General features: G+C 37.5%; 4 protein-coding genes across 7 annotated transcripts; 1 reads left to right on the top strand and 3 right to left on the bottom strand.

Annotated features, from left to right (window-relative positions):
• Positions 1–4,402: 4,402 nt before the first annotated feature.
• Positions 4,403–5,464, top strand: LOC111776461 (protein LIGHT-DEPENDENT SHORT HYPOCOTYLS 10-like; the record flags this gene model as incomplete). The annotated part of the gene is made up of 2 exons (XM_023655897.1): positions 4,403–4,988; positions 5,433–5,464. A coding segment is annotated over one exon (558 nt), but the record flags the coding sequence as incomplete, so codon positions are not given.
• Positions 5,465–8,049: 2,585 nt separating this feature from the next.
• Positions 8,050–11,723, bottom strand: LOC111811950 (trihelix transcription factor ASIL1-like). Its single transcript, XM_023699026.1, has 2 exons — positions 10,744–11,723; positions 8,050–8,559 (listed from the first exon to the last, which is right to left on the bottom strand). Exons 1-2 carry the CDS (start codon positions 11,630–11,632, stop codon positions 8,546–8,548), a joined length of 903 nt encoding a protein of 300 aa, XP_023554794.1. The 5' UTR covers positions 11,633–11,723; the 3' UTR covers positions 8,050–8,545.
• Positions 11,724–12,545: 822 nt separating this feature from the next.
• On the bottom strand, positions 12,546–15,982 carry LOC111776366. Of its 4 annotated transcripts, XM_023655797.1 has the most exons (5): positions 15,939–15,982; positions 15,679–15,748; positions 14,251–15,178; positions 12,934–14,163; positions 12,546–12,832 (listed from the first exon to the last, which is right to left on the bottom strand). In XM_023655797.1, the coding sequence occupies exons 3-5, from the start codon at positions 15,166–15,168 to the stop codon at positions 12,803–12,805; spliced, it is 2,178 nt and encodes a 725-aa protein (XP_023511565.1). In that variant the 5' UTR covers positions 15,169–15,178; positions 15,679–15,748; positions 15,939–15,982; the 3' UTR covers positions 12,546–12,802. The 4 variants fall into 4 exon arrangements, with proteins under 4 accessions (XP_023511565.1, XP_023511566.1, XP_023511567.1 ...); XM_023655798.1 differs by having other exon boundaries at positions 14,251–15,246; positions 15,679–15,973; XM_023655799.1 differs by having other exon boundaries at positions 14,251–15,243; positions 15,679–15,973.
• Positions 15,983–19,623: 3,641 nt separating this feature from the next.
• On the bottom strand, positions 19,624–22,336 carry LOC111811628 (F-box/LRR-repeat MAX2 homolog A-like). The gene has a single exon (XM_023698565.1). It carries the CDS (start codon positions 21,947–21,949, stop codon positions 19,802–19,804), a length of 2,148 nt encoding a protein of 715 aa, XP_023554333.1. The 5' UTR covers positions 21,950–22,336; the 3' UTR covers positions 19,624–19,801.

Here is a 22,336-nt window from a genome sequence, read left to right as displayed (position 1 = left end):
GACCGAAAGTTTTTACCGTGACTGTCCACATAGAAACGACAATATAAACATATTATATTATTATATATATATATATTTTACTTTTTACTTTTTATGAAGCAGACTGGTATCGTATCCTAAGTTCCAAACAAGTGACATGATTGAAATGTCCCTGAATTTGTCTAAATATTAAAGGACAAAATTTATATTTGGATTATTAGATTGATGCATTGGTTTTTTTTCTTTACATGGGGCACCTACTTTTGCAATAGTTGCAATTGTCTAAGGTTTTGCTTCGTTCCCGTCTCCAACCAATGTGGGATCTCATAATCTACCTCTCTTGGGGGACCAACGTCCTCGGTGTCTGCCTCTTGTACCTTTTGTAACAGTTCAACCCCACTGCTAACAAATATATTTGTTTTGGCCCGTTAAGAAACGCGTCTACTGAAGAGAGATTTTCACACCCTTACAAGAAATGCTTCATTGGTTTGAAAGGGGAACGAAATATTTCTGCTCTTGCTAACGAACGGATTTTAAAATTGTGAGGTTGACGACGATACGTAACGGGCCAAAGCAGAAAATATTTACGTAGAAATTTGAAAGGAAAGAAACCCTAATTGATAATGTTGAAGAGATGGGAATGGAAAAGGGAGGAGAAAAACCCTAGAGGGAAGAAGACAAAGGAGAGGGAAAAAACTGAGAAAAAGAAAAGCAAAAAGGAAGGATTGATTTATTGGGTTTAAATTGGGAAGAGATCAATTGGGAAGGGAAGGGCAGAGATTTGTGGGGTTGGCTGTCCTTCACCAAACCTCCCTTCCAATACCCAAATGGCCTTCAATTGAAGGACAATAACCCTACCTTCTCATTTTGTTTTCTATATTGATATCAATATAAACACCTCGAGTTTAGGGTTTAGGGTTTAGTCCACATGTGAGTCCTGATTTCCTAATCAACATCCAGATCTAAGATTACTAAGAACAATATAAAACCGAACAAGTGTTTTTCTTTGTCCTACGTATCTTCTTCTTAACCCTTGTGATTTTGTTTTCTATATTGACTCACGAAATCAATCTAAAGAGTTAACGTTTAGGGTTCTAGTCAAAATGTCTGCCCTCAATTCATTGTTGAAAACGTATGTTCGGTAAACAGTCGCTCGAGCCTAGTCACTACAACATCTTTTGTGAGGAGGCACTCCTCCCGAACTTTAAGTCATACAATGTAAGAACCCAAATCCACCGCTAGCTAGCAGATATTGTCTCCTTTGGGCTTTCCCTCTTGAGCTTCTCCTCAAGATTTTAAAATGTGTATGCTGCGGAGAGGTTTCCACACCTAAAGGAATGTTTCGTTCCTCTCTCCAACCAATGTGAAATCTCACATTCCACCCCCTTGGGGTCCAACGTCCTCACTGACACATCATCCGGTGTCTGGTTCTGATACCATTTGTAACAGGCTAAGCTCACCACTAACAAACATTGTCCTCTTTAGGCTTTCCCTTCACACTTTTATAAAGAATGTTTCGTTCCCCTCTCCAACCACTAACCTTCGTTCACGAGGATCAATTCTATCCTAGAATTGCCATAGACTTAAATATTTCAAAAGACACCCATACCAATTAGGGACAAGCAGTCGGAGTATAATTCAAGTAGTTAAGACATATATTTTCGGTAAAAGAATTCAACAGTACCATGAAATTGCACGTTTTGGTGTGACCTAAACAGCCAACACGTCTCGAATAATTTGCATACGTCCTTCAACGTCCCTTGTGAAGGAAGAAGGTGTGCATTATTTGAAGAGATGGAGGCCCCTTCATTTTGTTCTTCTTTTTGAAGGAATCTAATTGTGTCCTCAAAACCCTTCAAAACAAAGGCATATTGATATTCAATCGGCCCTTCAAAATGTGAATCGAAATAGCATTGAGTAAATTGAGGAAGAATCTGGTGGCACCCTTCTTCAAGGGATTTGCAACATGAACCACTAACATTATTTGCTTCTTTTTCACTAAGTTTATCATGCCTCTTCAATAATCTATATACTCTATTCATACTTGATTTGATATGTTACCATGCACGTCTTCGTAAAATCTCTCCTACCCACATTATCGTGATACGTTTACTGTAGATCTAAATCGTCCACCGCTACTAAATATTGTTCACTTTGACCCTCAGTCTCACAGTTTTAAAATCCGTATGTAAATCGTCCACCGCTACTAAATATTATCCACTTTGACCCTTAGTCTCACAGTTTTAAAACGTGTCTATTAGGTAGAGATTTCCACGTCCTTATAAGAAATGTTTCATTCCCCTCTACAATCGATGTGAGATTTCACAATTCACCCTCTTGAGGTCCAAGCGCTGGCACACTGCCTGATCCCTGGCTCTGGTACCACTGTAACAGTTCAAGCCCACCTCTAGCAAATATTATCAGCTTTGTCCTTTAGCCTCACGATTTTAAAATGCACCCGTTAGGGAAAGATTTTCACACCCTTATAAGAAATGTTTCGTTCCCTTCTCCAACTGATGTGAGATCTCACAGTAGAACTCGATAAGAAAGGCGATCGTGTATGAGATTTATTTAGCTACCAAAGAATGCTAGGATTTATCTTTCTGAAAATTCTTGTATCCAAATTCATTTTTTTTCTTTTTGTTCTTCATATTTTACGTTTTCTCGAGACCGAAGGTTCAAATCCTCAAACCCTACTTATTGTACTTATAACTAAGTAGGATGCGAGATCGAACATCGTAGATAAACCCGTGCTTATGTTCTTCATATTGTACTTATGAAAACGTTTATAAGTTTAATTAATTTTAAATATAAAGATTAAAAAAAAAATGATTCTCCATTTCTCAAAGGAAAAAAATAATAAAAAAAAATGGAAAATGATTACTTGAGTGAAAAATATAGTAGAATTGGTGTTTTGTGAATAATGGGACATTGACTTAACATGTATATATAAATAAAGGACATTGGTAAAGTATTATAAGTGGCTTTCAAGGATGATTGATCAAACATGGAAATCCGTACAATCCCTTTTGTTTTGTAATTTCTCATATTTTCCAACTCTATTTTTTTTTTTTTTTTTTTTTTTTNTGAGTACCAAAATGAAACGGATCTTAGCTCGTGACTGTTTTATTTCGTTGGAATGCGACCGTAGCGCTACGTTAGCTACAAAACTAAAAAATCGTACGTATATAAAAACCCTTTACGTGAAAAAAAAGTCGAGTCGTGAGAGCTTATGACGAAAGTGGACGAATTATATCATCCCATGTCTTGATATTAGTTGTGGCGGTAAAATTTCGGTGTGCTAAACATAAGATGGTGGGTCTCGATGATATCGTCATAAGGAGATATCAAATATGTGGTTGAAGCTTTTATTTGACTCTTCCCCTACCCGATAGTTATATGCAGTAAGCCGTTGTTGTTGCATTTTGCTTACATTTCCATTTCTCCGATCTTGCTTTCAAAACTCTCTTTCGAGATCTCTCTACTTCTGTTTTCTAAAACTTTCTTCTTGAATCGGGACCAGAAGTTCGAGTATACGTCGTTTGGCCGAAGACCACGCAAGAACGAATAAGTTTAACTCACTCGTTGTTGGGAAGTGAGTGACACGCAATCGTAAATTCGCTGACATGTAACTATTTAGACAGATAAATTACCATTTGATTAGAGGAAAGAATTGTTAGGGTTAATTTTTTTTTTTTTTTTTTTTTTTTTTTTTTTTTTTTTTTTTTTTTTTTTNTTACCTTAAATATAGGGTACAGTTTTGAAGGAAGGTGGTAGAAACATAGATGGGGTGTTGGAGTGAGGTCAATTTGGTCGGAATAAAATCGTACGATCAGGTAGCCGTTTGACGGTTGAGATCTTATGATGAGATTAAACTTGCACAAGTATCCTTGATGGTGGGTCCAGATGAGACTGGTTGCCCATTAATTATCTCCATCAACATGACCTCCAATTTTTAGGGTTTTTTTCTCCCCCCAAATCATGCCAATCAAGAATTCGTGGGCACGATAATTGATACACTAGAAGTATGTCGTTTCCGGTCTTTTCGTATTAGGGAAAGGTCCTCTCAATACTGTAATGCCCACACCAGATATGGATCAAACTGTCTCACGACGTTCTGAACTCAGCTCACACCCATGAATTACAGAGACAGAGATTAGGGGATAAAAAAGCCCCAACATTTGAAAATTTTGAAACAAAAATAAAATAAATGTCGAAATACAAAAACCCAATTAGTCTTAAACGTTATATGATAAGAGAATGGAGCGATATGAATAATAAGAGAGAAAAAGCAAGCAATATGGGCCATAAGATGTCTACTCAATAGCTCCATGATTTGATTTGCATCCTCTACCACTCTTGTTCCCTATTCATTTCACCACCAAAATTGAAAGCTTTCCCTCAAAATCAAGCTCAATTCTGAATTGAATCACCAAAAGAAGAAGAAATAATGTCAATTGTTGAAGGAGGATCTTCCTCAAGTTCTTCACCTCACCCAACCCCAAGTAGATATGAGTCCCAAAAGCGAAGGGATTGGAACACATTTTGCCAATATTTGAAGAATCAAAGGCCCCCAGTTCCTCTTTCACAGTGCAGCTGCAGCCAAGTGTTGGAGTTTCTAAGATATCTAGACCAATTTGGTAAGACCAAAGTTCATGTTCAAGGGTGCATGTTCTATGGGCACCCTGAGCCGCCTGCCCCTTGCACTTGTCCGCTAAGGCAAGCTTGGGGCAGCTTGGATGCTCTTATTGGGAGACTGAGAGCTGCCTATGAAGAACATGGTGGCGCCCCACAGAGTAACCCTTTTGCTTCTGCTGCAATTAGGGTTTATCTTAGGGATGTTAGGGAATGTCAAGCTAAAGCAAGAGGGATTCCTTACAAGAAGAAGAAGAAGAATAAGAAGAATGTTACTTCTTCTGTTCAAAGCAAAGGAGCTGAAGAATCAAGCTCAAGCTCCTCCACCATCCACTTTGTGCCTTGAGCAATTAAGCCAAAAAGATTTATATATGGTAAATTTAAGCTTAATTTTCTTGGATTCCTTTCAAAAAAAAAAAATTGGTATTAAAGAAAACAACTAGGGTTAGAATTAGGGTTTCTTTTTTAATTGAATGCAAAACCCATGTACCCGAGTTTAAGTTTTCTCGTCTCTACACTCGTTCCCGTGTCATAAAAATGTTACCACTTTATTTCAACGAGACCCTAAAAAGTTGATGATATTATACTTTAGCGGGTTGAATTATGAACGTATTTCAAATAAATATTTAACGACCTTTGTTCGTATCATTTCACTTCAAAACAAGTCTTTTTCATCTTATAAAATCATTATACACTTTTAAAACATGAAGAATATGTTTCGGAGTGATTTTTAACCATTTTGGGAAGCGTTTTTTTCGGGTAGCTAACGTTTTTTGAGCTATCTAACTACTTGATTATTATGATATGTAATTTTGCAGGGACTAGAGTGGATGAAGGGACCAAACAATGGGAAGAAATAAGAGAAAGTGGACAAGATGAATGAGTGAATTGATAATCATCCCTGGTTTGGCTATTTTTATTATCCTTTCAAGTTCTCTATATATATATATATATATATATATATATATATATATATATATATATATATATATATATATATATATATANTATATATATATATATTGTCGAGGGGGATTGAATCTGCATGAAATTCCATTAAAGGCATTAGTCTTTATGATCAGAGAGTTTTCATTTCCCTTTTGTCTTTTGAATTTTCAGCTTTTGAAGTCTTTGAGATATCACAGAACTCTAAATGTACGTAACTTGATTCTGCTACTTTTTCCTTCAATATGTGCTTTGTCCTTCTCTTTCTACCAACTTCAATACCTTTACTTGTAGTTAAGGTAGTGAATAATTTTGAAATTTGTGTTTATTTGATTCATTAACTTCTAATAAGTTTCTGTAAATTTAAAAAATGTCGGGAAAGTCTTTCAATTACAACCAAATTGTGACTTTTAATTATGTGTCTAATAAATTTATAAATTTTACGATCATCTTAGACATAAAAACTAAAAATTTTGAAAGAAAAAAAAAAAAAAAACAATCATTTCCATCCTTCAAAACAAAATTTTGGAAGTAAAAAGTTGAAGAAAAATTGGTTTTTAATCACGTTTTTCTTTTTAATTTTTTTTAAAAATTGATTATATTAATTAAAAATCTCAATCCAACTACCCAAGTAACAAAAGAAAAAATGTCATAATTTTATTAAATAAATTGAGAAATAACACTAATATCAATGAAAACCATCAATATTCATTTGATTTATAATCAGGTTTATTTGCATGTAAAAGAAGAAATTGAAACATATATAAAAATTTAGGGTTTCAATTATATAAATTATTTATTACATTTTTTAAAAATATATATATGCAGCTCTTTTTAGTTCAGCTTATATATAAATAAAATTAAAAATGTTGCTGTCTCGTCTCCAATAAAGCTTTCTGGTAAAGAGATTGAGGCCTTCGGAAACCAACAAATTGGACTTTGAAGCCTAAAGCATTTTAGGCTTTTCGTTGAAAACGACTCAAAATTAATATACATTAACCCACTAATATGGTTAATTCAATGAATATATAAATATTTTATTTACATGAATAAATTCATAAAAATTATGAAAATGATCTTAGTATTCAATCTCATTTATAAAAATAATAATAATAACAACAACGAATGCTTATTATCGACAAATATATCAACATATCGACAAATATTTAAGTTTATTAATGGAATTAATCAGTGAATATAATGAAAATTTGTGTACTTACCCACCAATGAACCAAACATTTCTTTTCTGTTCCCATTTATTCTCTTCAGTATGTTCTTCTGTAAGCCCTGGAAGTCTGAATCATTCCTAATACCAAATTTATAATAGCTGAACAAGGAATCTATTAGAACAATATGTCAGGCAAATCCCAGAGTTATTTAAACCAGTAAACATAATGAGTGTCTTAAAAATAAAAACATTATCCCACCAGACCCTTAGATGCTATTAAAGATGAGAAATAGAAATAGAATTGGGATCGAAAATATGATCTTCATTAATGTTTAGAACGTTTAAATAGGATACAAACTATCCACTAATACCTAAAAATGAGGGAAAATATATATCTAACTAAATCTTGTAAATGAGATAAAATATACTGCTAATCAAATTCTTAAGATAAAATATACTACTAACGGCTCCCAAAAATAAAGAAAAAAATATTAATTGATTATGGATATCTAAGGTATACTCCATAACTAATTATTAAAATATATTATCCCAATATCATATCTTAATTGATGCATATTAAATGTGCTAGGGTAACGTGGCGACTGGAAACCTAAAGGCAGGATTTCTGTCAATATTCCAACAAAATGTTTCAATGGAGCAATAATGGTCTCTCTCTATCTCTATCTCTCTAGCATGCATGAACAGTAGGGGTGTACATTCAACCCGGCAACTCGACAACCTGAACCAACCCAACCCGAACTATAAGGGTTGGGTTGGGTTGGATTAGCATTTCGGGTAGGGTTGGGTTCATTTTTCTGAACCCGAACTGAATCAGTTCGGTTTCGGGTTTATGGACAAAACGCTCAGGTTGACCTGAGCCAAATAAAATATATAGAATTATTATGAAAATTCTGTCATATTAATGGATTTGCCAGAGTTTACGCCCGAGTTCGACGCCAACTAAATGTATGTTTCCGGTTTTGTTATTTTTAATTTCTTTGTTTTGTTTATATTATTTTATTATTTAATTTCTTTGTCTTTGTTTAATTTTATTTATATATACATATTTTTTAAAATACCTTAATATTTCATACTCTTTTTAAAACAATAAACTATAACTAACTTATTTAATTATAGATTATGGATAAATAAAACTTAAAAAAAAAATTTGACAACCCAACCCCGACCCAACCCGAAAATAGAGGGTTGGATTGGGTTGGGTTGTGAAAAATTTTGGGTTGGGTTGGGTTGAACTTTTGGGTTGGGTCAAAAAAATCCCCCAACCCGACCCAACCCGGACCATGTACACCCCTAATGAATAGGTCAAAGGCAAAACATAACACATGACACTTTCCCACGTGAGAATATTTCCTGAATTTACAATAATGCCCTGTATTTGCACGTGCAACAGGAGGCTATATTCGTACTGTCATTTTCTTTTTCCTTCGTTTAGAACTTCCATGGAGATAATATCAAATATAAAATATGACACAGGAATTATTGGGAGAAATATAGAATACTCACTAACAAATAAACACAACTATATATATATATATATTTCGACAGCTGATTGAGATGAACAAAAAAAACAGGTTATTAGATTGGTAGTTACTCACACGTAAACTGTTGGAAGCTTCACAAAAAGGGAGGAAATGCCTGGTCAATCCAAAAACTTGTTCCAATCCACTTCCAGACAGCCCCCATCAGATACTCCAGCCAAAACCAGCTGAAATCGTGAGTTCGGGTACCTGCATCGAAGGCGTCGATGTGTGCTTTTCAAAAAAGAGATAAACCGCCAAGTCTTTACTACTTTGTTGGTTACGAGTAACAATCTGTTAAAAAATGGACGGACACAAGATTAGTTAACCTCGTTGTATGATATGTTATATAAAAGCAAGTCATGAAATCAGAACATTAGCACTAAATTTGAATTGTCATGACATGAGCAACTTCTGTGTGCGTGCAGCTTACTGTGTTCTCTCTCTCTTTCCTCCTGTTTCGAGGTCCAAGGAGAAGCAACTAAGTGTCTTATTATAACAAATCACCGCTTGTCCTTTTTGGGCTTTCCCTTCGGAGCTTCCCTCAAGGTTTTAAAATGCGTTTGCTAGGGAAAGGTTTTGACATCCTTGTAGAAAATGTTTTGTTCTCCTCTCCAACTGACATGGGATCTCACACTCAATACGCCTTTTCACCAATAATATGCATAATTTTGATATTCGTAGAGAACATATTAAGAATGAACAATAAAATAATCGACGTCTGCATCTGATATCAAAAGACGGAATGGAAAGAAAATCTACAATTCGATATTAAACATGTAATTATTCAACTAGAAGAAATTAGGATCAGTTGAAGGCATCCAGCAATTGTTGCTCATTCAAGCATCAACAATTTAGCAATGAGGCTTTACCAATAGAGGCTCATAATAGATAATATTCAACATTTTTTCCTTGCTAATGTTCTTGTGACATGCTTGATGCAGACTCATCTGTCATGTAAGAACGGCACATAACACTTGAAATGTAGTGGTTTCTCTTGTTTAATCATAAAGGCCAAAACTTACAATCCAGATGGCAAAGTTTATTCTGAGCCAAACCAAAAACATCTCCTCCTCCCACTAGGTCTTATCGAGGTAGATAATTAACCTGACATATGTCAAGAGACACCCAAACAAGTTTCCATTGCAGCGATGCAATGTGTCTTCTCCTCACACTCCCAGATTGGAAACGTGACAAAGCTGAGCTGCGCAGAAAGGGCAGCTCTCACTTTCTCCTTTTGGCAGTTACAGGGAGAAGGCACACTCTAGTAATACTTAGAAACGTGGCTGTATTAACATATACCCTATTTCTTCCAAACTAACTCGCTCAGTTATTCTTAAATCAGGAGACCATATGTGAGATCCCATATTGATTCGAGAGGAGAACGAAACATTCCTTATAAGGGTGTGGAAACCTCTTCCTTTAGACGCGTTTGAGATCCCATATTGATTCGAGAGGAGAACGAAGCATTCCTTATAAGGGTGTGGAAACCTCTTCCTTTAGACGCGTTTTAAAACCTTGAGGGAAAGCTCAAAGAGGACAATATTTGCTAGTGGTGGGCTTGGAATGTTACACCATAGGAATTCCTTCGTCCCCTCTGAGCAGACATGGATACGCAGCAGGTTAAGCTCCCACGTAGAGGCATGAAATTTATTTTAACTACTAGGCCATTAGATGATAAAACGAAATGGATTGAACTAATGCATATTGGGGGTATCACGAATTCTTGTACAGAGTTCCAAAAAGACACCTCCATTCTCCTAAATACAAAATTTTCATCATTATTGCATCCCTGGGCTGTGGATAGTGAGTTTAAGTCACTTTAAATCTCTAATCTCCAATGTTCTATTTGATCCTTCAAGTTAACATAAATGACTCATTTGCTCGCACCAATAAGTTCCTACAGTTCGACTTAACAAAAATTTTACATGATAAAGTTTAACCTCAACAATCAAAGGTTTCATGGAAGCTTGAGACTCAAACCAAGATGATTTAAGTGTAAAATGGAGGACAATTTCTCCCGCTTCAAAAAGAACACGAACTTAACTTACCCTCAGTCATGGTTCCATTCTTTGTTACGGCCTCATAAACACTGCCAAACTCAAAGTTTATGAGCAAGTGATGTCAAATTTCGATTCGATTTCCTCCTAATAATCAATCATGTGAAACGATTCTCTTCAAAAACTTTGATCAAACAACTATTTCTCCTCTAATGCGAGCTCTATATAGCCAAGGAATGATCTGATCCACCTATGCGTATACTACAAGTATTACGCCGAAGAACATACTGCTCTTTCATCAGAAATATATCCGAATATGTGTTAATTCTAATCTAAAGAAATCGAGCAAACATAAGAAGATCCAAACCAAATGGGAAATCGTCTCAATCTAAGGTACCCTCAGTAAACAACGACGACGACGACTAAAGCAGGAAAGAATAGAGAAAGTAATAAAAGGAGTTAGAAGCTAAGGACTCACCGGCTCCAGATGCTCGCCTGGCGCGCTTGATCTTTTGAATCTGAAGTTGCATCTCCATAAGTAGTTGCATTCTCTGATACTCTAAATCCTTCACGAACTGCATCCGTTGCATCTCCAATTCTATCATGTGCCTCTGTTTTGCTACCTCCACTCTCTCATATATATCACTGATCGTCCCTATTGCCTCGGCCAGTTTTCTATAACCTGCCTCTCTGTCCTTGAACCTCGAACTCGAGAGCGAATTATCGGATTCCATACTATTTTTTCCTTCATTTTCATTCGAGATTACATCCCGGCGAAAGTACGAGTCGCGAAAGCTCCTATAGACGTGAGTTGAACGACGCTTCTTAGTTCCGGATCGAGGGGCAACGGGGACCTTTGAGAACAGCGACAACCTTGGAGTCGTTACTGGCGCGGCTTTACAATTAGATACGGCGACCGGTGTGGAAGCCTTGTGGTTGTTGCCTATAAGATCGTCGAGGCACGAGAAGAACGGCCAAGCGCAGACGTACGAGCCACCGGATTCTTGAATTCTCGCCTTCTCGATTTTATACTTTCTCTTAAGCGTGTCGATGCGGTTTTTGCACTGAATAGCCGTACGAATGGACTTCCTCTCATGACCGTGACTGGAGTTGACAGCGTTGGCGATTTCTTGCCAGTGTTTGTGCCTAAGACTGCCGCGGTTCAAGTCGATATGACGTTCACCCCAGGCCTCGATGAGAGTGGAAGTATTGTCCAAAGTCCAACAGTCTTCACGAACTGGAGCCGGCGACGGCAGTGACAGAGCCATGAGGGCGACGGTGAGTCCAGAGGGTTGCCGGCGGAGAGTATGACCGGTAAGAGTAGGGAGGGGGGTTGGAATGGGGTGTTGCCGACTTGGGCTTTGCATGCGGGAAGGAAGGCAGTGCAATGGGGAGAAAGGAAAGCGGTGAGGAGTGGTGGAAAGCGAACGTGTCCAAGGAATTCGTTTAGGCGGCACTTGGAACCATTGGCGGGATCTCCCTTCCGCATGCTTATTGCTTTGTTTGGTTTTTGGGCCTCGGGCGCGCTGCAGTGAATGTTTGAACTGTACACCCCTTTTTTTTTTCTTTTTTCTTTTTTTTTTTTTACTACAATATTCCACTTCCTTTCCTTTTGGAAAATTATTTAATTTTTTGCTAATTTAATCGAAATTTTTATATTGAAAAAAAAAAAACTTTGAATATGACCTTCAAGTAACTCTTTTTAATTTCGTTTTCAACCAAATGAAGTTAAATTCTATATTACTACCGATTTGACTTTTTTTTTTTATATTTTTTATTTATTTAATCAGTATCACTCCCTTATTCTAATGGTAGTTTGTTGGGAGGAGTTGGATGAAAGTCTAATTGTAATGGTAGTTATTGTTGGGAGGTGTTGGATGAAAGTTCCAGTTGACTAATTTAGAGACTAATTTAAAGAATGATTAAAGCAAAATTGTCAGAGCTTATACTAAAAGTGGACAATATCATATGAGAGCTTATACTAAAAGTGGATAAAAGTGGACAATATCATATGAGAGCTTATACTAGAAGTGGATAAAAGTGGACAATATCAGAGGAGAGCTTATACTAAAAGTGGATAAAAGTGGACAATATCAAATGAGAGCTTATACTAAAAGTGGACAAAAAAATTTTTTTTGAAGAAAGAGTAGTAAAAATATCTCAAAAATACTATTAAACTTTTAAAAATTTTATTAATACCTTTGTAAAAAAAAAAAAAAAAAAAAAAAAAAAAAAAAAAANATAATCTGTTTTAAAAAATACTAATAAACTAAAAAAAAATAATAACAAATGGCTCCTTTATTCTCCATATAAATCATGGATCATCATCGTTTCTTTACAGGAATGAGTAACATTTACAGCATGCAACCGATTCGTTTTGCCTACCAGTGAAAATGCCCATTTACAGTTATTTTCTACACTGATTCTAAAGCATGCAAAGAAGGAAAAAACACAAGGACTCAAGAGAAGGAAGGTGTAGTCTGGAACCTTGATACCTATCAAACCCAGTTGATACCCAAGTGATGGAATTTGGAGGCCTAAACTTCAGGTATAGATGACAGCAGTTCCTGATGCATACAAAATTATGAACATTATAGTTTACAACTCTCAGGCAGCTAACTAACATGTTTGAAACATTAGAGGCATTAGAGGTAGTGTTCTCCATTACCTTTGAAAACTGCAGATGCAGATGGTTTGGATCGGAGCTTTTAACAGTAGACGGTGTCTTTCGATCCGGAGACGCGGTCGTGGAAACAGGGTTAAGCTGCATTGCAAAAGAAGACTGCAAAAAAACTGTGTTTCTTGAAGAAGTTGGCAAAGTACGTTTCAACCAAGATTCTGATGGAGATTTTGGCGGAGGCGGAGCGAAACGCAGCCGTGACTGTGAGTAGCCACCGCGAGAACCATCTTCATTACCTACCCTCTTGAGATGTTGATTTCTTGAATCCTTCTCTCCATTGGTAGCACGTTCTGAAGTTCTCAGACCAGGGGAGTCCTCAACAGGAGCAGGCTTTTCGCCATCCGACTCGTGCTTCTTGCCATATTCTGGAACAATTACGTTATTCCTTCCATAAACAGACTTCTCAGGTTGTTTCCTGTCTAAATTAACCTTCTCACTGTGAATTTCATATGAGGATACCAATGTAGTGTTATCTTTAGCGAGACCATTCGCATCGCCTCGGCTGCTCGGCTTCAAGGGAAATTGGTTTTCCAAATTAAACTTCTTGTTGTTAGCGAATTGTGAGCTTGTCGACTTCGCAGCATCCTGAGTATGTTCTGGTTTGAGCCTGGAGAAATTTGAATCTACTTTTACCTCAAACAATGATCTATTCGAGCAAGTGAGCAAGCAGGAATCCATAGATTTCAAACTGTCAGGTCTCAGAGTATTTTTTAAACCAACATCATTCAAATTCTTGACATCTTGGGTTGCAGAATCCAGTTTACACAGTTCTTTAATTTCGGTGCTTTTTATCGAAGCATCATCAATCATATCTCCACTGTAACTTATCCCCTTCCTATCCAAAGAATTTGAACTTGAGTCAGGAGATGTAATTTTATGAACAGAGTCTATGTACAGAGTTTTCTCTACAGGACTAGCTGAACCCGACTCGTCACCCAGTAATGCATGAAAGCTATTTAGGCTTCTTCGACGTGGTTCGTCGTATTCATTCGTCACAGAATCGGTAGCCTTTACAGTGTAACCAAGAGAAGGATTTACATTTCCATGAACAGCCTGGGAAGGTTCATATGGGTATTTGGATATGCCCTCGCCCTGCAAATGTCTGTATAAAGGAAATGTATCGATCTCCTGAATATTACTTGCATTTTCTTCGAGCTTCTGCCGAGTTATTCCTTGACCATGACTTGATCGTCTCTCATTTACAGCATCCTTGGAACTCTGTGGATTATGAGTAGTACAGATTCTCCAGTTAGAAAGTTGACATGGTCAAAGGCAAATGAAAATGATTAGAGAAGAAGACAATACCCCAGTTGAGCTATTACGAACTCGGCGCACCGAAGTGGCCTGCATTCTCATTCCAGGTACTGGATTTAAAAGAACAAGTGAACCTTTTAAGCAAAACCGAGGAAGAAAACCACATCCCCGAGTGGAAGCATATCCGGACTCATCAAAATCATCATCTTCATCATCACTTTCTTCCCTGAATATTTCTTTTACATGTTGTGTCTGAACGTGCAGGTTTGGCCGACTCTGCCTATCCCCATTTGTCACCAATTTTATTTCCCTCGGTCGCTCGACAGTTTGTTTTCTAATAGTATGTGGAGGTGTTTCTGATGCCATTGCCTTCGCTGCAGGTAGAAACCTGTCCATCATGAAATCCCGAGTGTGGGGATCCATGGAGGAGACTCCTGAAGGTTTAATTTCAGAATCATCCAATCCACTCACTCCACTAATACTACAATTCAAGAAGAACGATTCGGATCGAGAAAATATATCGTTTGCATCCCTGTAAACCTCATCATCTTCTTCGTCGTCGTCGTCATTTCCTGACTTACAACTGGTCATCTCTTCAACTGTTTCTCTGGCATTTTCATCTAATGAAGCATTTATAGAAGTAGGAACTTCTTGATTCATTTTTTGGGCTCTTCCAGGTGGGAGTTTTGGGACAAGTGGAGGCCGTTTGGAAATCTGAGTTTTCACAGTGCTTTCATCCTTGGGTTTTCCAGGAGTTTGCTCCCATACAAAAGGAACAGTTCCAGGATTCCTCACTGGACCAGATTTCAATTCTGATTTATATACAGGAGGACGAGGAATTTCAGGTTCGGGTCTGGTTTTTTCATTAGTCTTGGATGATGTTCCTGTGGATGTAAAACGCCTCACAGAAAGAAGAGGTTGATTCAAATCCAGCTGTTTCTCTTCCATCAAATTCCTCAATGAAATCATGTGGTTGTTCCTGAAGAAGACCACGGTTGTGTTGAAGGTGTTCAAAAACAACCCCAGCTAAGATCTTTATCTGATCTACTAATCAATTCGATACGAAAAAGGTAAAGATTCTGTCTAATCTCAATGTTCTAATGAAAATAAACAGAAACAGAGGTTGAGGGGAGAGAGATTTAGAACTTGTAAGATGCACTTTCATCACTAATTCGATACCCATCAAAAAACAACTTCCAAATAAACATGAAACTCACTGAATCATTTCAACAAACACCTTCCGTTCAGTCTGAACGCACCCTTCAATCAACCCTCTAAATAACATAACGATCAAAATAACACTCACCCAGCAAATGAAATTTCGAATCAAGAATCACATACACAACTTGAATTAGATATTTGATCCAGATTGCACAAGAACAGTAACATCAAACATAAAACGCAGTTAACAAACAAGTCCCGCACTCCTATTCATCTATTTCGAATTAAAGAAGCTACAGAATAGCAAAACAAACTAACCGTAATTACAGATGAAGATATTGAAGCCTCTTAAGTTTGCACCGACCTAAAAACCAGTTCGATCTACTCCCTGCAGACAGTGAAAGAATACAAGCTGGATTTGCAAAAGAAATGAAATGACAGAGAGAGAGAGAGAGAGATTTTGTCCACGAATCTTGAACCAAACCATGCATTAAATTTTTAAAACAAAAAAATACGATAATAAAGAGAAAGGGACAGACAGAGAGAGAAATTGGTATGTGGATCAGTGTGAAACTTACAGGAGACGGCCATGGCAGAGTTTAATGGAAGAAGACAATTTGTTCGTAAATGAAGGAAGAAGAACAGCTTTAAATTTTTGTGTGGGGAAACTTTCTTTTCCACGTGGAATTAAAAATCGACCATTAAAAATAACGGTATAAATAATTTTAATTTTTTAAAAAATAAGAATATATATATAATTTTTAAATAAAATATTAATTCATTAAAAAAAAATATTTTAAAATCGTTTGATATTTGGTATAGTGTATACTTTATTTATTTTTTATTTTGAGGATATTTTGAAGAGCAAGTTGCTCGCTATCATGTGATGACAATTAATTCGTACAATATTAAAAAGAGAGAGAGACGCGTTTGAGAGGTCACTTCTCACATGCTCTCATTGGGATTTGGAATGTGCTCGTGTGAAGTTTGAACAAAGACCAAGAGCTCTAAAGTCAAGGTCCTCTGTAATTTCATTTCACAATAAATAAATTAAATATCTTATTATATAACCAACATTTAAAATACAAAATATAATTTTGGGTCCATACCTTATGAATATTAATTTCAAAACTATTAAAATTTTTATTTTAAAAAAGGATTTATTATAAAAACAATTATATATATATATAACAAAAGAGACTAATAATTAATAATTAATAAAAAAACATAAGATTATTCACCTTACAATGATATATATTGTTTGTTTTTTTTCATATAATTTGTAATTAATATATGTTTGACTTTAGTATCATCGAAAAACGTAGCATCACATTTTTTATTTTTTATTAATGTTTGAAACTTATATTTATTAAGTCTTTAAATGTTTGAAAGAGACGGCCTAGTCTATGAAAGTTTGAAAAATAGTTAGATTATAACCTTATTCGGTAGCTAACCTAGTGAAGGGTTGATATACGAGTTAAAATGGTTTTTTTTTTTTTTTGTTGGACTATTGGCACGGTCATCTCCTTCTCTCTTTTCATCTAGTAGATGTTGTCGGTACTGATCGTTGTGTCTGACCATTATTCTTCGTCATGTCACTGTCGTTGTTTGTTCTGGAGCAAATAGTTCAGTTGCTCCCTACAAATGGAATGTGTTCGCATCAAATATGAACAAATCGCTAATTTCGTATACACGAAGATAAACATTTCTTCAACTTTTGATGAATGTCGTTCACTGCATATACGAACGAACGGGTTCGTTTCTTAAATTTGAATTAAGTTAATATAAATACGTTCTATCTACGGTATAAAAGGAAGACAGCACAGTAAAAATCAGCTAACGACAACAACTAAGACTGATAAGTAGAACACTACTCAAATTGAAATTTATAAATTAAATTACAAGTTAATCCCTCAATTTAGTGATATGTGTTCATTTATTATTGGAACTTTCAAATCAAATAATTATTTTTTTTTATTTTTTATTTTGTGTTTAATTAGTTCTCAAAAATTTTTAATTTTTTAAATGAATTGGTGTCGTAGATAAAATTTAAAATTTATATTTATTTAAATTTGAAAATTTTAAGTTTTGTGTTCTGTATTTTTATAAATTTTAAAAAAATTTAAAAAATTTATAAACTAAAATTTAAAATTTAGAGATGAAATGGATAGAGGGAGTGCTAAATTTGTAATTTAACGAAATTTAACAGTACTTTTGGATTGCGGAGGGAAAAAAAAGCGCGAAGAACTGTATTCTCTGTCTCTCTGGTCACTGCGAGTGAAAAGCATTGCCATAGGCGTCGATCAGCGACTTCGTCCGAAGCATGAGGGATACGACTAGAGTGACGATCGAGGCTGGGGATGAGAGAGGTTTAATGTTTTGTTCAATTCACTATTTTGCATTGAGGAGAGGATTCTGATTCAGAAGTATCAATCCATTGATGCTGAGTTGGTGGCGGCAAACTTCAGAATCGGCGGCACTTGCGGAATCTTCAATATGGCTGGAGGTATGAGTTTGAAATCTTGTACTTCGAAGAGTCAAATCATCTTGTTAATATTGATTACGGATTTTACCATTCGAGAATTAAAGGCGATGCCAGGTAGCTAGATTTGAAGTTGAGAAGTTTCCCAAAATTTTATGTGATTGAAGTTTATCGGCATTCATATTTTTGTTTGAAATGTTGGTGACTGTCGCTGTTTATTATGTGTCGTTACCATTGGAATTCAAAAAGGGAAGGAATAACTGGTCCACTATACTCATGCTCACCCTGAAACGAGAAACCTTGAACAACTGGTAAAGAGGTTGAAACTTGAACAATTTTTTCCTTCGGGAATATCTCATCAAAGCATTGAAGATTTTTGTGATACGCATCCATGTAAGGGTATGTCATCTGTCTAGCGACTCTGAACGTTTGCCATCTTGTATCTTTACTTCTCCGATTCGTGCAAGTTTTTCTGATTTGGTGCCTCATGTATGTTGCTTCTCGTCATATAATTCATTCTCACTGCGAGTTCCCCTTATCGGAAGTCATAGCTGTTTTCTTCCATATATTTATTGTAGAGGTGCTCAATTGATGGTTATCCTGCAATTTCTGAAGGATAACCATTCAAGAGCTGAGTTCTAGGAGTGTGTGTGTGTATATATATGTATATATTATACTCATAGTTTCGACGTTGTGGATGTAACTAAAAATTTGCGTTGGCTCCTACTTCAATCGGTTTACCGATTCATTCTGCCTTCTGAAGTTAATTTTTATCTGTGTTTGAATGAAGTCATTGTTGTAAATGGCTCTAGAATGCGTAAAATCAACATCCTGTGCTTCTGATTCATATCATTAGCTAAACAGTAAGATTTTTTCTCCCCTCTTTATTTTGCGCAGCATCTGATTTTCTCAGTTGGAGCTTGACTTTTGTTTTGATTTGTGGCTTCTGTTTTTGTAGGAAATACCATTAACTGCTAGTCGACTTGTTAATCATACATCTGTAAAATCATTGAACTTCTAGTATTATAGCAGTATGGAGCTCGGATCAGTCTTATGTTATTTTTCTTTTGGTTTTTTCTGATAGAAAATTATTATAATTGGTCATGTCATTATTATTCGACTTTTATTCTCTTTTATAGTGCTGGGTCTCTAAGAATGTGCTAACAATTGAATGATTGTCTTGAGCTATTTCCAGTTCAAGATGAATTCTTTTCTAGAGCAGCGACGTAGCAGGAACACTTAGAGTGGCTACTAAAGAGAGCAGGTTTGCATGTGAATAATGCCCGAATTCTCTGTCTAGGCGAGTTAGTCTGCCGGCAATTAAGGAATCTGGGTAGACACTACGCAACCTCAAAGGTTCGGTAAGGTCACGTTGTACAATGAAATCTTGATTATTGTTGGCTTATATGGACATGGAATCTTCGGCTTTGTAGAACTAGAACAACCTCACAGATTGCTGAAGATGATTAGATAGTCTCGTTTTGACTTCCCACGAGACACGAGACATGTTTTTACAGACATCATGGTAGAAGTTTCTAGATTAAACTAGTTCAGTTCCAACAACAATTCGTTTATTAATCTATCTCTGTGAGACCCCACATCGAGAGGAGAACGAAGCATTTCTTATAAGAGTGGTGGAAACCTCTTCCTAACCGACGAGTTTTAAAACTTTGAGAGAAAGCTTGAAAGGAAAGCCTAAAGAGGACATTATCTAGTGATTCACTTCCGGTATTACAATTTCACATCTTTATTCATTAGTGCAGAATTAAAAAGTCCACATCTTTTGGCAAAGGGGTTTGTTTATTGCTCACAGATCTACATTAGCACTAAGTTTAATGGATTCCTCAGATGAAAGATTGGGAAATCACAAGTGATACAGCTAATCTCGAAGTAAGCAGTGATGAGAAAAAAGTGATTCCTAAAACAGGAACTAGAGAAGGCACCGGCCACATGTTGATATCAATCTGGGATTAGGCGATTGTTAAGTGCAGCTTCAAAGCGACTGCAGGATCCAGCTCTCATCTCTGTAGTCATTTCATTCTCCGGTGCTGGGTAGTAATCTGATCTCAGTTGAACGTCACGCAGATAAGGAATGTTAAGCAGAAAAGTCATGAAGTGCTCATAAGCTGTTCCGTGTATAAATAGCTTCCTCAGAGTGAGTAACTCTGCTAACAACCCTGCGGCTGGATGCGATAGGCTCCTCTGATTAAAACTCCGGTCCTGTGGTGGCCAATAATCAAGCTCAGTTAGTCCTAGGCTACCTATTCCATTCAGAAAGAACCTCTCCCACAAGGTGAGATCCATCTGGCCGGATGGGCAGGTTAGCGCATAGCCTATTGTGTCACTGCAATCCAACTTCATCTTAGTTAGCTGAGGATATTGCCCAAGAATGCTTAAACCAAATGTATCCAACGGCTTGTGCCGGCCCCTACAATCTCCCTCGACTTTGATCTGAATCTCTTGCAGAACTGGGCAATCATCTAGACCAACTGATTGCAATGGACTTAGAAAATCACCGACTGCAATCCAAAGAGACAGGTACTCCAAACGATCCCATCTCTTGCCCCACAGATCACTACCATTGCACTGCATGGACATGGAACAATCAGTGCCTGTGGAGAATTTGGATCTCTTCCTCTTCCTTGTATATCCACCACAGTTTTCGCCCTCAAAGAGACCATCCGTGGAACAACTAGTGTCAGCATTATGGCTTGGCATGGTAATTTCATCGACTTCGTCGAGGTCGAAATTCCAATCACTTGCAGCTTGGTTTTCAAGTTCCCAATCTTCTCCACCTTCCCACACACAGTCAACATGAAGACGAGTAATCCTATCTTGAATTGGCTCTAGAGCTCGCAAAGACGCTTTGGTATGAAGATTCTCACAGCAAGAAATTTTTACATCCACGAGAGTCTTCTTAAGCAAACTCACCATTGTCCGCAAACCCTTCAGTGTAATTTTCTTGCATCCCTCCACTTCAAACTTGGATAACCTCACACACCCCCTGCCAATTTCTATCAACCCCATATCAGTCAAATCCGCACAGTTCTTAATCGAAAGCGCTTCAATCCCTTGACAAAGGGCAATTCCATCGAGCCGTGAGCCGACCGCCATACAGATTCCGTGGAACTGCCCAAGCTTAAGACTCCTTAATCTCCGGCACCTAGTGTTAAGAACCTCTAGTGCCGGCCCAGTATCCTTAACATTCTTGGCAACATCCAGAACTAAGTCCTCGAGCAATGGCAACCCTGAGAATAGCTCTATTAGCGTAGCTGTGCTAATCCTCGCGTCTTCGGGCGTGAAGCCATCGGCGGAAGGGTCTCCTCGGGCACTCGCCAATGTGGAAGTATCGGCAAGGTGAAGAAGGGTGAGTCTTGGACAGTTAGTAGCTAAAGCAGACAAAGTTTCATCTCCTACAAACCCGAAATACCTGGGATCAAACGCACACGCTATGAGAAGCTGGCTGAGGTTGGGGCAAGCTTCGGTAATGGTTTGTATATCCGTCGATTTGAAACCATCAGTGAGCGACGTCGTCATCAAATTCAGCTTTGAAATTGATCTGGCTGTCAGGGGATTGGCTAGGAGAACCGGAGGAATGTCCTCAATCCAGTAGTAGAATTCCGATAGGTCCAGTGTGGATAGAGATTGACAATGTTCAAATATGGGGGCCAGGTCCTCCCCGGGGGCGGATTGAGGCCGTTGATGCCACCGAACCAGCTTAATATGGCGCAATCCTGGCCACTGACAGGCGAGAATCTGAAGGGTAGTTGGGGATCGCGCATAGACGGTGAGAGAGGTGACTAATGGAAAGAGGCCGCGAAGACGGTGGGCGTGGAGACGGGGATCAGGCAACGAGCAGAGGAACGCGTGTCCCCACGGCGAGAGAAGCGAGAGGTCCAAGTGGGTTACAGATCTGAAGCACGTCGGGATCCGATAGAGGTCTTGAGCGTTCCCCCTCAGCGAGAGTGAAAAGCGCGTCGCTCTCTCTAAAGACAAGAATTTCCGGCAGACAAGAGATAGCGAGTTCCTTGTCCGGGTATCGGAGACCAACGCCAGTATGTTCGATAGGAGAACGTCCGGCAAGTCATTTAACGAAGTCCCGGCCATTTCAGTCGATGGGTTTTCCGGGTCGCGTGCTTTCGACTCCCTCTCGCTGATATTGCTGCAGTTCGTTTACCGTAGCATCCCTTCTTGATTGCTGAGCTCGACGATTTTATCGCAGTTTCCCCCTTTTCCCTCCTCCGTTTGGAAGGAGAGACGAAAGAAGATAAAGTAATCGAAACTGGTAGATTTGTCTTGCAACGGAGAGCCACGTGAATACGATGTATCAGGATCAGGAAGTGGTTCTTCACGATCTTCCTTGGCGCGTCCGTGAACTATGGTCGCGCCTCCTCTGTACTCAGGTTTGGATTAGACCTCCGTGTCACCGACTCTCCTGAATCAGACCTTGAAGTTTGAAACGAAATAATTGTTTTAAATATAAATTTTACTTTT

Source organism: Cucurbita pepo, chromosome LG15, assembly GCF_002806865.2.
Source record: "Cucurbita pepo subsp. pepo cultivar mu-cu-16 chromosome LG15, ASM280686v2, whole genome shotgun sequence".
In the NCBI taxonomy this organism is placed as follows: Eukaryota; Viridiplantae; Streptophyta; class Magnoliopsida; order Cucurbitales; family Cucurbitaceae; genus Cucurbita; species Cucurbita pepo.
The sequence above is the reverse complement of the archived record's forward strand: the minus strand, read 5'-3'. Positions and strand labels throughout refer to the sequence as shown.